The 15,275-nt window shown below is 32.8% G+C and overlaps 1 protein-coding gene across 1 annotated transcript; it reads right to left on the bottom strand.

The window, feature by feature from the left end:
* Window positions 1-6,017: 6,017 nt before the first annotated feature.
* LOC124822023 (putative E3 ubiquitin-protein ligase EDA40) lies at window positions 6,018-8,314 on the bottom strand. The gene is made up of 2 exons (XM_047293976.2): window positions 7,834-8,314; window positions 6,018-7,742 (listed from the first exon to the last, which is right to left on the bottom strand). Exons 1-2 carry the CDS (start codon window positions 8,134-8,136, stop codon window positions 6,111-6,113), a joined length of 1,935 nt encoding a protein of 644 aa, XP_047149932.1. The 5' UTR covers window positions 8,137-8,314; the 3' UTR covers window positions 6,018-6,110.
* Window positions 8,315-15,275: the final 6,961 nt, after the last annotated feature.

The following is a 15,275-nucleotide window of genomic DNA, read 5'->3' as shown; positions in this document are numbered from 1 at the left end:
TACCGAACGTTCATCATATAACCGAACGATTATATTTACAGAACAAAAATAGTAAACGGTCCGTTCACCAAAACTATCTATAATATATGACCGAACGGTCATCTCCTATTCAGCAGGAGTCTCACCGTCCAGCTCTTGTTCCAACGTAAGCCCTTCCCTTTCTGCTCAATCCAACAAGGATGATCATTGCAATAGAAAACCGAACAACAACATGGATAAAAACATAAAATAAGGGTAAGCTACTACAATTCAATTAAGCATGCATTCGTACATGAAATAAAACTACAAATCATTACAGACCGAACGCTATAGCATACAAGAGCCAACGTAGATATCACACATAACTTGAATATCATAATTCATGTACGACTGACACTTGACTTGACCATCCGGATTGTATGAATATGTAGCTTGAGGCCGTTCGTGCACTCGGGTGGTGTAGTAATTGGAAAACCATCAGCTGCCACCCGAGGTTAGTCCGTTATAACTCACCCAAGAACCTATGGGCTAGGACCTCCCGGCATTCTCTCACAATGACTTACCCATCTCTACTTGAGCATTGGTAATCATCAGAATATCAGGATGAACTCCATGAATTTCACTATTCGTATTCATACTTTACTACAACATTATCCTTACGCTGAGACATTCCTCCCCGGAATTCTCTTCCACATTACTTGAAACATAAACTTTTACTTGAATACCAATAATATTTCCCATACATAATAGATCATTTCTATAAATAAGCAAGCAACATCAATCCATAACATCAACATTGAAAGATCAAACCACATTTCATATAAGAATATCGAACGCTCAAATAACACCACCCTTAATTACAAACGAACGGAAAGGATCTAAACAACAGACGAATATAACCTAACATTTATTTAATAGATAGGACTTTAACATGAGCCGAACACAACTTAAGAATAGAACACTCGAATTAAACCAAATACTTAATATAAGATCAAACCATATTTAACTATCCTCAATACTAGAACGAACGGTATTTCACTATCTCAAAGTAATAACTAACGATATTCTATTATTCTCAAAACAAGAACGAATGCTATTTCACTATCCTCAAAGTAATAACGAACGATATTCTACTATTCTCAAAACAAGAACGAACGTTATTTCACTATCTGACAAAACCGAACGCTTAAAGCTTATACCGAACACTTATAATTACTCTTACAAACTATTCATCAAACCTAATACTTTTAAGGAAACCGAACGTTAATACCTTTTAGCTGAAATACACCTAAACTGGTATCCGATCATAAACGAACGTATTTTAAGCCTAGTCCCATTATGAAGTCTACTAATAATAATATATGAGCTATCACAAACTAAAATACCTAATCCAATAAGACTGATTATAAATATATATAACCATCAAAACTTAATATATTTATCACTCCCTATAAACCGAACTATTATACCCTGGTAAGGCTAGACTGCTAACTCTATTGATAACTTATTCCTTGACCATAACCGAACGGTTGAGACCGAACACCCAACTATTTTACATAATTTTTGCAGAATCCTTATAGACTTATACAGAACCACCAAAAACCCAAAAACATGCATTTCATACACTCATATACAATTCATCAATCAACTCATTCCATATATACACAAAATCATCACATGCATAATTAAATTTAATAGCTTCCCTTACCTCTAAGCATGACCAAACGTTCACAGAGGCAGAATACGGGTTCACCACTATGGTTTCTTCTACCCTTAAAGCTCACTGATTTCAAAACTATACCATAGTAAAGGACCAACACACTATCAGAATTAAATATGGAAAGGTGATCAACTCAAGCAGCCAAAAACTAGGCTTGCATGCACAGAAAAACCACTCGATTGAGAGAGATGAACTTACCAGTCCAGAATCTGAAACTGATCGGTTCAAACGGACGCCCTCGACGCCGGAAAAGTAGAAATGGTGCCTGAGTGGTGATTAGAGGAAGGAAAGATGAGGATTTCTTAGAGAGAAGTAAGAGCTTTTTAGAGAGAAGGAGGGGAAAATGGTTTCAGAGATTTGGAGAAGAAGGTAAGCATGCAGAAGTGGCGTGAACTTTTGAAAACCCAGAATTTTACTCCTACCGTCATTAGCGAACGACCAGCCTCCTGCTGCCACCTGTTTTCCACTCTCTGATTTTCAGCTCTCTTCCTTGACATTTGGCTTCCACTCAAATGGGGTTTTAAGTGGGTTTTAAATGGGTTCTGACAATAACCATGTGGAGATCGGTCGAAACTAAAACTCTAGTGACAATGACGACATACAGTGACAGCGGTAGTGGACAAGGGCAACGAGATTTTTTCAAAATAACCTTAAGCTCTAGATACCATATTGAATATAATGAAAAACTATGTGTAAAATTAATCTCCCTGTGTAGACAATACATATATGTTACTTTATTTATAAGAAATATGAACTAAATCCAAAATACAAACTAAAAAAATACTAGTAAAGCAACATAAGTTAAGTAACTGAAGATAAAAGATAAATGTAAGATATCTAAGATATATAATAATATAAGATATCTAAAATCTAAGATATCTAACAATTATGAATAAAAAATTATAATTGATTTGTTTATTGGAGTATAAATTTGTCTCTAACATTACTTATCAAAGTTTTAGCTATTAATAAATTAATGTTTAAATGAATCTCTAACTTTTAATTTTCGTGGTTGTGTAGGTTTAAGAAAATTCACATTTAATTATGTATTTATTTTAGTTGGAGTAGCAATATTTTGGAAAAAATACAAGACAATTTGTTGTTGTATCTATGTATAGATTGAATTTATTACATGTTTTGAAGTCATTATTAAGGCTAATTGACTATGAAACTTTATTTCAAGTTTTGGAATTGTCAACAATATTGTTTGATTGTTAAAAGTTCATTGTGATAACTTTGCATTGTTGCTTTTATTCTACAAATGTACAAATAACATGTATTGAAAGGATGCTAAGTATATGGAAAGAAAGTACTTCGCCATAAAACAGAAAGTTTGAAAAAAAAAGTGTCAATAAAACATATTATAACAAATCTTATGATAAATAATCTCTTACTAAATATATTTTCTTTCAAAACATTTATTGAACATGTTGAAAATATAAATTTTATTATTAGGAATAATTGTTTAGTATTATGTTTATTTTATTAGTTTATTTACATTTTGATATTACCTCATTTTTGTGATTGTATACATAATTGTACAGAGTAAAGCAAACAAGTACGTATTAATTAAAGACAATTTTGTTGAATGAATTATGTGTGTAATGATGTTCATGTTAAGGAGAAGTTAAATTTGTGACACGTAAAAGGAACCATGTCAATTGAGTGACCTTAACCACCATAATTTAAATTAGTTTTTGTTCTTAATTATGAAATTATGAAGTACCTAGTGATTTGACTAATAATTTTAACTAAGCATAATTTTTATGTTTAAGTTACCATAGTTCATTTTTCACATATTATAAGGTAACATGGACAAACTTCTCTTCCTCCACACACGTATTGCACCATCTCATCTTATATGTGAAAAAAAGTATAAAACAATTTCACCCTCTTAAATGACCACTAATATTATCTTTGTCTTTACTCTTAGAAGAAAAGTTATAAAAAAAGAATGACTTTGATAATAAAATGGGAGTTAAGATACTTCATCACCCTTGTTAAGATCTGTTTTTAGATGTACCCAATGTAAAAAGTTGATTTAATATCATACTATCTCTTTAGTTTGTTTATTTATTCATTAATAACATATACAATGTCACATTAGTTAAATGAGAAAAATATAATATTTTTATGTTTTATACGAGTCACTCGTTAAAAAATTGATAAATAAATAATAAAGAAGTAAATGATAAATAAGTTAAAAAACAATTTTTGATGATAAAATTTTTTGAAAGAGTTAATACTCACTTAAAATCTCTTCTTGACATATATGTATGTTCCTTTAAAATTTTATCCATAAAAGTAACAATGAAAAATAAAGAGTTAGTTGATCTTATTCAACTATTTATAAAACATGTATGAGAAAATGTAGAAATACTCTTCTTCTAACGTGTATGTGAGAATTAATAATTTGAGGAGCTGCTTTTGATTTTTAAGTTTATTTAATTATTAGAGAAGTATTATCCTTTTACAGTTTGAGCAAAAGTATTTACTTGGTAAACATTTATGCTTAGAAGTAAGGAAGGAAAAAAAGTAGCTTTATGGGAAATTTGATATTATATAACATGTCCTTTGAGATGCAGAATCGAAAAGTAAGAAGTAAAGTGGTTGAGTAAATTAAGGAAATCCTTAGTGTAGTCCCAAAAGTGAAGGGAAAACGGCTCCAAAGGGACCAACCAAAACATAAACTTTAGTCTTAACCTTCATTCTCATCCCTTTTCTCTCTTTCACATCACACATGGATCTATCCTTTCTCTCTTTTCCCATCTTTCTACTCTCATTCCATCATTTACCAAACACCTATAACATACATAAGGACTCCAACACTACCATACCAATAAATTATCATTACAATAAATTCAAACCTTATACTTTTATAACAAATAATGTGAAATCTGAACAATAATTTGAGCAAGTCCTTCGCATTATGGCATGAATAAACTAGAGTGAGAGAAAGAAGCATGTTGGTACCAAAATGCAAAATTTGTAGCTTGATCATACTTGAAGATAAAGCTTAAAAAGTGACATGCTGGAATATAATGATTAGTATTTCATATTAAGAATCCGAGGGACCAATCATGGAGCGCATTAAAGCAGCTTTTAGCCAAACCACATGGGGTTGAGTTTTGAGAGTAAATTGGAATTGAAATTGAAGAAGATTTTTGACTAATTTGTTGGCGTTGTTAATTTTGAGTATGGAGTGGGGTGTGTTGGATCTGGGTCGTAAGTTAGCTGGGATCCCAAAATTTGCAGCATCGACATGATTTCGTTGGTGACAGAAAACAAAGCGAATGCGAAAATGGCATTGATGATTTGACGCACCATCTTAACATTTGTTTGTATTACACACACCACACGCTTTTTCTTCATAAAGACCTGACACGTCACACTAGGAAGCTCGATAACCAGATAAGCATTTCCAATAAAAGTTAGGGTACGATTACATGAATCTGATTATACAAGTACGCAACTTTCAAACAAGACTTTATCATAAAAAAATGTGCATAATGAAAAGAAGGAAGAGAACATGCACGCACCTCCTCCCCCCTTTTAATTTCCTTTCTCATTGGTCTCATAGTCTCTCTCATCATAATTTTACTTGCTTGCCATAACTTGGCATTTTTCAAGTTATTGTTTGGCACCATGGGAGCAAAACCCCACTGCCTTGTAGTGCGCCACACATGAGTGGCACCAAGCAAAATATACAAGATAAGCTCTTGGGTGTCACAAAAAATCTCACTTCAGATAGCTCCAATTCTTACATATTCTTAAAAGAATTTGAAAGTTAAAGAGCAATGTGTATGTAATGCCAAAAAAATTCCAAAGTACTTGACATCGTCCTTTGTCTAAGTCTGAAATGAGACCCACAAAACAAAAGCCATTGCTGCCTGTCACTGGTTTTGTACATTTCTTTGATTAGACCCAATAATGGCACCTTCAATTAAGAATCAGGTACATTTGAAAACAAAAGGAGAAAAGCTACAAACCCAATTAAATTCATTTCTTATTTCCATTTCCAATCTCATTTCATTTGGCTATCACATTCGCTTCCTTTTCTCTGAAGGAAAGGCCCTGACCGTCAACTACTGCTTGTCCCTATTAGGCCACTCTTGTACAATTCCCCATCTCCATTCTTATATTTAAATTTACCCTTTTTTTTTACAATTCCATCTTTAATTTCTCTTTTCTCGACAGGGCACCGTTAAAATATGAAATATTGAACAGTTTAGAATAGTATGAATATTTATAAATAATAAATTATCAGAGAAAAAAAAAAGTGGAAAGATTGATGCTTCACAACTTTCTTAACCATGCATAAACATGAAAACGGTATTTTTATTATTGACACTTTATTTTATTTTTTGCCTCTACAAACTACAAAAATAATAAATACATTAAAAAAATACACTTAAAATCTGGCATCCTCGAAGCCATGTAAGTCACTGACTCTGTTCATGGACTTTCTCATAATAGCTACTTTAGCCAGTTTCTCGGCTACTCTCCAAGCCGACATCGGCGTGACCGGCTCTCCTTTTTCCTCCAACCAACTGCTTCCGAGATTTAACTTTTGGCTCCTCAAATCGGATTGTTCGGCTTCGAGCCAGCTCAAACAGTCATCGTCCTGTTCGCGGCTCAGAGACGCTCGAGCTGATGATAGCAAATGAAGCGCCCCAGACACATCATTGCGAGCCACCATCCGTCTCGACTCGGCTATTGCTCGAGCGCTGACGTGGCAACGCCTTAACCGCTCGATCCTGGGATCACACGATCGAACAGTGTGGGGTCGCGGAACGATTAACTCACGCTCCTGGGAATTAACAAGCTCTTGAGTGAAGGGGTCAAGGTGGGAGCACTGTACGGATATAAAACGGAGGTGGGACCCACGAGAAGCTGTGCCAGCTGGCACTTTAAACTCCACCAGCAATTCTCTCTCCTCAGCCGCGCAGAGATCGCCGAGGGCGACGGAATTCGGCGAGAAAGCATCGGTGCAACCCTTGGCCACAGAGTATACGGCAGCGATCTCCGCCGGGGCCGAACGAGAAGCTAATTTTAATTCAAGTTTAAAGTCCTCTGCCACCACGCTCAACAAATTCCCAACGCGTGTCGCGAAATCGGAGTCATGCTGCGAGTTGTCACACGCGCCTTCGTGAGAGTATCTGAGGGAACGCACCGCGAAGCGCGTGGTGGAAAACCGCTGATCCTCGTGGCCGTTTGTGAAGAGAATGATTTTGGCAACGGTATTCTTCTGCCGTCGATCTTCCAGAACCTTCACAGCTTTCTTTAGCGCGTCGTTTCTAGCCGGTGTTCCGCCGCGCTGGAGCTCGCCAGCAACAAGCGCGTCGACGACTCGCCGCGCTGCCGTCTGACCGCGCCCGGTCATCCTCCGCAGTGGAAACAGCCTTTTCGACGCACCAGAGAATGCGACGATGGAGAGACGGTCGGCAGAGCCAAGCGAGGAGATCACAACTTCCATCGAACGTTTCAGCATCCGAAGCTCCTTACTGGAGACAGGGTTTCCGACGTCGAGCACCGTGACAAGGTCCACAGGCGGTCGACTCGCCGCAGCTTTGCGCGGCCTAGCCATCACCTTGAACAGAGCAACAAATGTCTCGGAGCTCCGATTGGATGCGACAATCGCAGCCTCTGAAGCGAAGCTGGCGTCGATGTTTCTGGTTCTGAGCGATGAGGAGACATGAAAGCTTTCTGGTTCACGATTTTGTTCTTCCTCTTCCTCTTCCTCTTCTTCGTTGGATTCAGGTATGGGCTTGAAACGCGAGACCGAAGTTGGCGACATTAGTGGCTCGTCGTCGCTGTAGTTGTTTATCTTAAACGACTTGGTGGTTTTGGTGTGGTGTGGTTTGTCTTCATCCGCGGGTTGAAGTTGGCTCCAGTTAGCATTGCAAACGGGGCAGGTGTGGATTCGGTGTTTTTTGACGTGAGCTGCTATGCATGGGAAGTGAAAGACGTGAGAACACTCTGCAGTGAAAATTGCCTTTCCTTGGCCGGTTTTGACAGTCTGCGTGCAGATTCCGCATGAGCTCTGCACAGAGAAATTAGAAGAAAGGGTTAGAAGAAAATTGAGAATGAATAAAGAGCAAGAGCGTAGAGTAGAGTGTGGGTTTCTTAATTACTTTGGATAAGCGTGAGGAGGGTCTGGGGGAAGAGGGAGTGAAGAGGTGAAACGGCGTGGGAGATGGTGCTGTAGCGTTGTTGTTGCATTGGTGCTTGGAGAGTGGTGAATTGGTTCGGCAACGGAGGGTGGGGCGAGATTCTGAGTGTGGAATTGACGATGGAGTGGAGAATAGTGAGAAAGTGGATGTGATTTTGGGAGTTGGATGTGTGTTCTCGTAATCAGAATTGTTTTCTGGTAATGGGTTGGTGTTTTCGGGCATTTTGTTGGATGTGCAAAACGTCCTTCTCCATCCAGAAACCATGATTCTCACAACACACTCTCAGGATTTTGATGGTTTTGTTTTATGGAAAGGTTGAATTGGAGAAAAGCTTTTCCACTCCAAAGTGGCCGATGGAAAGGCAAGAGAAAAGGAAATGGCAGTCGACTACACCCAAGAGTACACCACTCTTTAACCTTCTTCTTGTCTTCCTTTCTTCCCCCACCAATCTATTTATAAATAAATATTTCTCTTTTTCTTTTCCCAAATCCAAATTCAATACCTTTTCATGTCAATTTCCACTTTCAAAATTATCATCATTTCTTTTTAGTTTTCTTTTTTTAGCTTACTATAAACCACGATATTTAAATGTTACTTTATTAATCTATTTTGTATGTTTTTTTTTCTCTGGGGTTCGCAGATTTATTTTTAATTGGGGTTGTTGATGGCAGGTTTTCACTTGGATTAATAGAATCTGGAAAAATACATAAATAGAAAATAGTCTATATTTCAGAAACTGATGAGTTAACTCAAAATTTAAATCGGAAGTGGTAGTGTATGAAAAGAAGAACAAACACCAACACTTAATAGAGTTTTGGCTAGTTACTTATTCTTGAATTGTAGTGAGTTAGATTCTACTCAAACAGTCTCATAGTAAGTGCCTTCGAGTTACAATAATTAATAACTATACTTTGAAAGCATGGTTATCTTTCAATTCCATACAAATGTTTTGCAGACAGAATTTAAAAACAATAAAATCACGACGAAAATATACTAACTATCCACTAAAGTAAGAGGGTTGCTTCAGATTTAATTAATGTGGTAACCGAAAAAGTGAAGTTGGATATATATATATATATATACACACACACGTTGATGCAAGTCAACACCCCTCATCTTGCAATTGAGATTGTGAATTGTGCATTTTATCCAATTCCATGTTGTGGTGACCCTTATAAAGAACAGTGGATGAGATGAAGAACGATTCAACAGGTGGCACAAACCTATCTTCTCTGTTTTGCTGAGAAAGAATGCACATGGGTTGCTCTCATTCATCACTTTTCCCTTAATCTCTCTCACTTTTTTCCTTTTTCAACAAAGCTATAATCCCTCTCACCAAGTTTCAATGCCCTTTATTGTAGCGCAATATTGATTGATGAATTGAATATCCAACTTTGGCATCTGGTAATATGTTCTTAATTTATGCAGTGATCATTCAATTAAAGCTTAAAGTTTAGTTATGGTTGCAAAATTTACATTAAAAGTGAATTTAAGGTGTAAGATTTTTTTCATACATTATAACCCTTCTTCCTCACAGTGAATTTGGAGCTGAATATAGGCTTTTAACTGCTCAAACTATGGTATAATAAACAGAGATATCTATTACATTTTTGTTTAAATTTTGTCTGCTGTGTTTCTAAGTGGATAGATGAAAATAATTTTACCAACCAATGTCTTTAGAAAATAATAAATATAATTTTTTTAAAAGTTCAGTTAAAGAGCTATTGAAAGTTGTCATAAAGTATTTTTTTTAGTCTTTAAACAGTATCCATAAAGCACCATGTAAAAAATGAATATTCATGAACAATGTGTAAAGATCTTTTTAAAACTTTAAATTTATATTAATTATGTTTTACTTTTTGTGATAATTTTTCATTAAAGCGATAGAAAGACAAGACAAAACTTAAAAGCCATGAAAATAGATTGATGCATTTGTGTATGCAATTTTTTCTTGAATGTCTTTTTGTAAAACTAATTTCGAATGAAACTGAATTTATAAAATCAATTTTGAATAAATCGTAGAAAAAAAATTGGAGTAGGTAAAAGAAATAATTAAGCACCATGAATCTATAATGGTTTTGTCAAATTTTGAATGCACAAGAGAGAATCTTGGATGATTCCCATCAAGAATTATGAAAGAGAATGTTTAAATTATGATTTTGTAGGTTATGTTTGGATACAAGTTTGGCTTCAACATACAAAATTTAGTTTATTATTATGTAATTGACTCTTCTAAAAGTGATTTTTCCATCTGTATTTAATACTAAACTAAAGTTTTAGGTGGAAGCAATATATGAGTTGTTTTAGAAAGCTCATTTTTTTTAAGGTTTATTATTAAACAACAACATCAAGTAAAAGTAATTTTTTTATTAATATTCAAAGCGAATTTCATATCAACATATTTCTGAATAAAATATATTGGAACGTGTTTTTGAAAGAAACAAATTTATCCAAACATAATCACATCACAATACACTAATTTTTAAGTTTAATTCAAACTTATTTTGTAAATTTTTAATCCAAAGGAGCGTCATGGCTAAGGAAACCATTACTGCCGAATTTATGTATTCAAAGGGACAATACATTTTTGTCATACATAAAAAAAATGGAATGCAATTCGTTCAACTGAAATGTATGTTGTATTTGATATTTTATAATATCTATTCTTTATTAATTCAAAAAATATTTTAAGTAAATTAGTTTAAAATTTATCTAAAAAATATTAGAACCATGATATCTTGACGCTTAATAAAACTATACAATAAATTATTGTTCATTATTTTGTCCTTTTTTTTTTCTAAGTTTTACAATTGTAAACGTTTATTTTTTTTTTAATGATACTCTTACCTTTAAAAGTGTACTATCAAGCGATTGTTTAGATGTTAAAAGATATTTTTCAAACAATCACTTGACTACCTATTTTTAAGAGGATTATAATCATTAAAAAAAGATTTTATAATTATAAAAAGAAAGATAAAATAGTAAATATCAATTAATTATATAATTTTTTTGAGTTTTAAGATATGATTACTTAATATCAATAACGATAGAAGAAATGAAGTTATTGTATTAGATTTAACTTTTAACTTTTTGTTATCATTAATCTCATTCTAAATATTGAAATAATTTGTAATATTTTTTATCATAAGAATTATTCTAATATTTCTCTATATGTAGAGTTACTTTCTGTAGCTATTCTGTCACCCTATAGTGTGTATTTTTTTCATTTTCATTTCAGTTTTATTGGTTAGAAATAAGTTGTGTTTGTTTGTGATTGGAGCTTAAATGGATGGAAAAATATTGGTTAGAAAATATTTAAATTGTTTGTTTGTGATAGATTTTTACCTTACCTTAATCTGCATTAAGAGGTTAATTTGTCATTATCATTGTTAATTTGACCATGCTTTGATAGGTCGTTCATGTTGTTTAATTTTGATCATGCTAAGATCAATCGTTCTAAAGTGGGCGATCAAAGGGGCTTTGTCCGAGAGTTATCAGTCTTGGAGATCAGCTTAGGAGAGCTCGGTCTTGGAGCTCGACTTGGAGAACTCGGCCTGTGGAGGTCGACATGAGAAGGATGACCTAGAGAGTTAGGCCTTAGGAAGACAACTTGGAGAGCTTAGTCTGAGGGGGACAACCTGGAGAGCTCGACCTGGGGGACAACCTAAAGAGCTTGAACTGAGAAAATCGACCTAGAGATCTCAGCCTGAGGAGGTCGACCTGAAAAGTTTAGCCTTTGGAGAGCCCAACCTTTGGAGAACTCGGGTGTATAAGCATACAATACACACATGTATGTGATGCTAAAATCATTGAAGCTAACTTGTTTAACATTAGCTTTTAAGAGTGACTCTAATTAGTTTTCATTTAACCAATGCTAAGATATCTTTTCAATTTTTTTTAATACTAGTTTAATTTGTATCGGTTAATGTTAAGGATAATAATAAAAAAATTATATAGTATCTTAAATTTTAAATAATTTAAATGAAATAAATAAATAAATTATTATAATAGATTAAGGAAATAGGAATAAATGAAAACGATGAACGTGGATGAAAAAATGAACGTGGATGAAAAGATGAGTATAAATGAGGGAGTTGAAGACAAGAATGTAAATGAAAATATGAGAAAACAAATGTAGATGAATGAGACATGTATGGATGAAAAAGATGAGTGTGAATGAAAGATATAAGTATAGGTGAAGGGGATGAGTTGAATGAAGGAGATGAGTGTAAATAGATTTATGAATATAAAATAAAGAGGATGAATGTCTTAATATTTATATAAAAAATGAGAGAAGAAAATTAAGAGTGAGAAGATTTGTTATCTTTAAATATGGACCTTAAGATTAAAATAAAATGTATGATTCATATTTAATTTGAGGAACAAATACAATTCAAAACATGCAACTTAACATCAACTAATACAACACTAACTTAAATAAATGAAATATTAAAAATAAATAAGTTAGTATTCGCTAAGTCAATAATAACCTTATTTATTTTTAATATTTTATTTTTTTAAAATTTGTATTTTCTTAACTTACTCCAACTTAAACAAATATAAATATTAAACATAAATATCGATTGTAACAAAAAAATTAAAAATAACTTTTTACTTTTATAATTTTTGTTTTAAGAAATTAACATTGTTATAAATATTTATTTATTAAAAAAATTTAAAAATAATTTAACTCTTTTTAATTAAAAAATTAATAATTTATGTGATATTAATGTTAGCTAAGCCGAGACTACTAGCGTCATAATTCACTTTAACTAATATTTTGATGTTAAAGTGATGTTTTCATATGTATTTACACTTTATATGGATAAAATTTACATAATTTACAATTTCTTTTTGAAGCTTATGTATGATTTATAATTAGTTATGCAGACCCAAAATATGTTACTAGCGTATATAAGCGTTCATAATTAATTAATTTTTATATGATTTATTTTAGTTAAATATAAATCATCTAGAGTGTGTTAACTTGGAAGGATAGATTTTGTGGGAGATGGAGTCAATGAATTTGAGAGGATTTGAGAACAAATTGAGAATTATTTTTTTAGAGGTGAATGAGAATGAATTTTTAAGTAAAGTTTATGAAAGTTTAGGTAGAATTTGACTGATGTGACAAATAAAAATATATTTTAATAGATAGAATATAAAAATTACCAAAATATCTTTGGTAAAAATAATATAAAGTAATATTTATTAATAATATAATTATTTGTAAAAAATTATAAGGAAGAAAAAAAATTCAAAATTAATTTTGAAAATAAAATAAATATGTATTTAAGTAAAGTGAAATAATTATGTGATATTTAATTATTACTATTAATGAGATATTTAATTAAGTGAAATAACTCTAATTAATTATTCAATCAATCCTAATAAATGAAATATTAATTAAAAATAAAATGTAAATGCATTTAAAGTATAAATTATTTTCCTCACAACAAACTCAAATTGGAAATTGATATTGAACCTATAATAGTCTGGCATTATTTACATTGGTTGGCCTTAAGGCCAATATCAATTTTCAATTTGACATCAGTTGTGAATAGGGATATAACATCATTTTCGACAAAATATTTACAAAAAATACCATTTCACATTTTTAAGGTCGAATTTTGAGTCATGCTACGTGAAACTGACGACGTTATAAGCCTCTTTTACATAAGTGTATCTATATTAGGGCAGAGAAATAAATTATAGATATTTAATTAATTTAAACGGAAATGGGAATGAGTTTAGAGTAGGGATGGTATATGTACATATTCATCACCATCCTTATATCCAATTAAAAAAATCGATATTATTCATACATATATCCAATCAATGCAGAAATTTTGTATCAAAACAAAGACGAATTCAAACGATACCTATGATGACGAGTTTATTTGTTATCCTTAAATAGTAGTCTTCACACGAAATCTACATTATCTCTATGAGTCATATAAAATATTAAAAATAATTAATGTAATTTTTTTCTCTAGAAATAATTTGTTTACATTTTTATTTTCTTTCTCTTTAGCAATTTTAATTTTCCTTCATTAGGAAATTTAAATTTTTTTATTCTCAATAATGTAGCATTTAATTATTTTATTTTGAGAATAAGAATAAAATTACAATTGCTTAAAAATGGTGAAACTAAAATCGAAAAGGAAAAAAAAAACTAAAATCACAAAGAAGAATTAAAGAAAAACCGTACTAACATGAAAAATATCTTTTCCCCTTGGACATTTGTTTTGTTTCCATTGCATGGAGCCTATAGATGGATGAATGGTTAGAAATTAAGATATTCCAACAAACTGCCAACAAATATATACACATAACTGTCTACATAGATAAAATTTAAGAATAATCAATTCCACAAATCTGGTGTAGTGTGTGGACCAACCATTTTATTCTATATTATGCAGAACGAAAGGGTTTTTCAAGGTTGGTGAATGCTGATTCTGGATCTGCAATAATTGTACACATGTCATGCCTCATAAATGCTACCATTACTACCAACCAAATATGAATCAGTCTCACATAGTCCACTATAATAAAACATCTCAGTGTATTAAACTATATTAAAACAGCATGCATTAGAGAGGTAAAACTATATGTCTCTCACAGCAGCATAATAGAACGAGTGAGTTGTTCTAAACTCAGATAAAAAAGGTCCAAATCAGGTTCTAAGGAGTAGCTTTTAGTCTTCATCAGCATATTACAACATTTCTAAGGTAATCATTTTCAAAACGACTGTCAAGTCGTGTCGTATTCATTTCGGTAGAAGGTGCTTATGCCAGAACTAGGTGTAAGCATGAGACAGTTTTGGCCATCAGAATGTACCACATCGGGTTCAGTATCAATAAATTGTCGCACAGCAAAACGATATATGCACACAGAATGTTCTCGTGACATGCTTTTCAAAAAGCAAGACAGTTAAGGATATCAGGGACCTTTAATTTCAGACAGTGACACCCAGTACCACACAATGTTTCAGCAGTGACATTGACTGCCAAAACATGACGTTCCATAATGGGGTGGTTTCAGAAGAAACGCGTGGACTCATTGCATGACAACACGAAAGATAGTTCACAGAAACATGCGTAACCTTAGCTTAATCCACGGTTGGTGTTTATGGTTTTCCAATGGGCAATGTGGCAACTTAGGACACATGAATCAGGAAAAACCCCCATCGTGTGTGTGGTTTCAATTTTGATTATCTGATATTAAATGTTATGATGAAAATCTTAGGAACAAAATTTGGAGGATTTTTTGTCCTTTTGATTAACGTTGTCAAATTGTCGTCCAAAAAAATGTTCTGAGCACCGTGTCAGAGCAAATCCTTATCAACAAACGATGGAAAATCTAAAAAATTTCAGCTTCCAGTGCTGATCTGTGCTTGTGCT

This window comes from Vigna umbellata, chromosome 1 (genome assembly GCF_029865625.1).
Source record: "Vigna umbellata cultivar VRB3 chromosome 1, Vumbellata_1.0, whole genome shotgun sequence".
Classification (NCBI taxonomy): domain Eukaryota; kingdom Viridiplantae; phylum Streptophyta; class Magnoliopsida; order Fabales; family Fabaceae; genus Vigna; species Vigna umbellata.
The sequence above is the reverse complement of the archived record's forward strand: the minus strand, read 5'-3'. Positions and strand labels throughout refer to the sequence as shown.

Bases quoted from the DNA above. Each gene is read 5' to 3' on its own strand.
- LOC124822023 (XM_047293976.2), bottom strand. From the start codon at position 8,136: ATGGTTTCTGGATGGAGAAGGACGTTTTGCACATCCAACAAAATGCCC. The intron at 7,743-7,833 runs GTAATTAAGAAA...TTCTCTGTGCAG, and splicing joins CCTCCTCACGCTTATCCAAA to AGCTCATGCGGAATCTGCAC.